Source organism: Tribolium madens, unplaced genomic scaffold, assembly GCF_015345945.1.
Source record: "Tribolium madens isolate multiple individuals breed KSU strain unplaced genomic scaffold, Tmad_KSU_1.1 Scaffold_7;HRSCAF=85;Tcas5.2_LG10, whole genome shotgun sequence".
In the NCBI taxonomy this organism is placed as follows: Eukaryota; Metazoa; Arthropoda; class Insecta; order Coleoptera; family Tenebrionidae; genus Tribolium; species Tribolium madens.
In genome coordinates this window covers 453,538-454,829 of record NW_025401050.1, presented here as the reverse complement: position 1 = coordinate 454,829, position 1,292 = coordinate 453,538, and the positions used below count along the sequence as shown (strand labels likewise).

General features: G+C 31.0%; 1 protein-coding gene across 1 annotated transcript in view; it reads right to left on the bottom strand.

The window, feature by feature from the left end:
• Positions 1-1,292, bottom strand: part of LOC123010137 (pickpocket protein 28-like) — a 9,495-nt gene extending 8,203 nt beyond the window's left edge. The window contains exons 1-3 of the mRNA XM_044406839.1: positions 1,205-1,292; positions 914-1,154; positions 609-860 (exon numbers count right to left, since the gene is read on the bottom strand). Coding sequence (XP_044262774.1) covers positions 609-860; positions 914-1,154; positions 1,205-1,292 — 581 coding nt within the window. The remainder of the gene's footprint in view (positions 1-608; positions 861-913; positions 1,155-1,204) is intronic.

The following is a 1,292-nucleotide window of genomic DNA, read 5'->3' as shown; positions in this document are numbered from 1 at the left end:
TTTTTACATGTTATCAAATAAAAACTCTAATAAAAGAATTAGTACTTACTTGTATCTACCTAAACCAAGTCCTATTCAGAAAAACAAATTTTACATTTAAAAATGAATTAGTTTATAACGACGTAGAGTATACAGGATGTTACAATTTAAACGACCCACCCCGAATATCTCAGAAACTAAAAAGACTTTGCAAAAACGCTGAAACAGGTCAATTTTGTTTCCAAGGGGGATATTTTTTGCACACTCAGTAACCCCCTAACCTCCACACACCCCAACTTTAAAAATTTAAAAGGCACCACCCTAATTGTGGCACATCATATGAAAGCTATTTTATTAAGATTTTCAAAACTTTTTACCAAAATTAAATTAGATCTATTCATGAGATACAGGATGTTCTAATAAAAACTAACCAGAAAGAATTTGCAAAAAAAAACTAAACAGGTTAATTTTGTTTTTCAAAGGGACTTTTTTGACACAAAAAAAGAATATGTGTTACAACTGACCCTACTGACAAATTTTAAGTCAGAAAGTGTTACTACTTCATACAGAAAAAAAACCTTGTGGAAAGTAACAGAAGTGGCGTTAGCTATGGCACGAGTTATACATACACTTTATCCCTGTATATGTCAGTCCTATCCAACATATTAAATGTGTAACAAATTCCTTCGTCTGTTAAAATTTTAACAAACATTTGATTACAATCGTATTTTTCTCCCAGATACATGCAATTCCATTTGATTAAATTTGGTTTGATTGTATTTAAGAGGTCGAGAAATTCATCAGGAAAAGTTTTCGGATTTGTGTAATTAATTTTTTCGTGGTATTTGCACACAAGAGCCATATATTCAAATTTCAGGTCTCTAAAAATGATTTCAATTTTTCTAACTTAAAATTAAACTAGTTACCTACTTACTCGTCTTGGGTCGTATTTCGGTGTCGAAGCTTCTTTTGCATAATTTTCGTATAACTGAATAAATTCTGCACTGATTTCGATTCTGGACAAATTGTCACAGCAGGAAATGGGATTCGATAAATTGGAGTTCCCTGATTCGCAAAATTTACAATCACCGGACTTCCATCCCATTTTTTGTAAACTCCATAAATGGAAAAAATGCAAGCAGTCAAACAAATCAAAAAAACAGTAATCCACCAAACTCTTAAGATTATTCCAAAGTTATTAAATAAAAAAATTGATTTGTTTTACCTTTCAAATATTGTTCGTTTTTCTCCAAAGTAACGAAAACCGTGAATGCTTGTAGAATTGCAATATTCGCGAAAATATGTTCGAACAT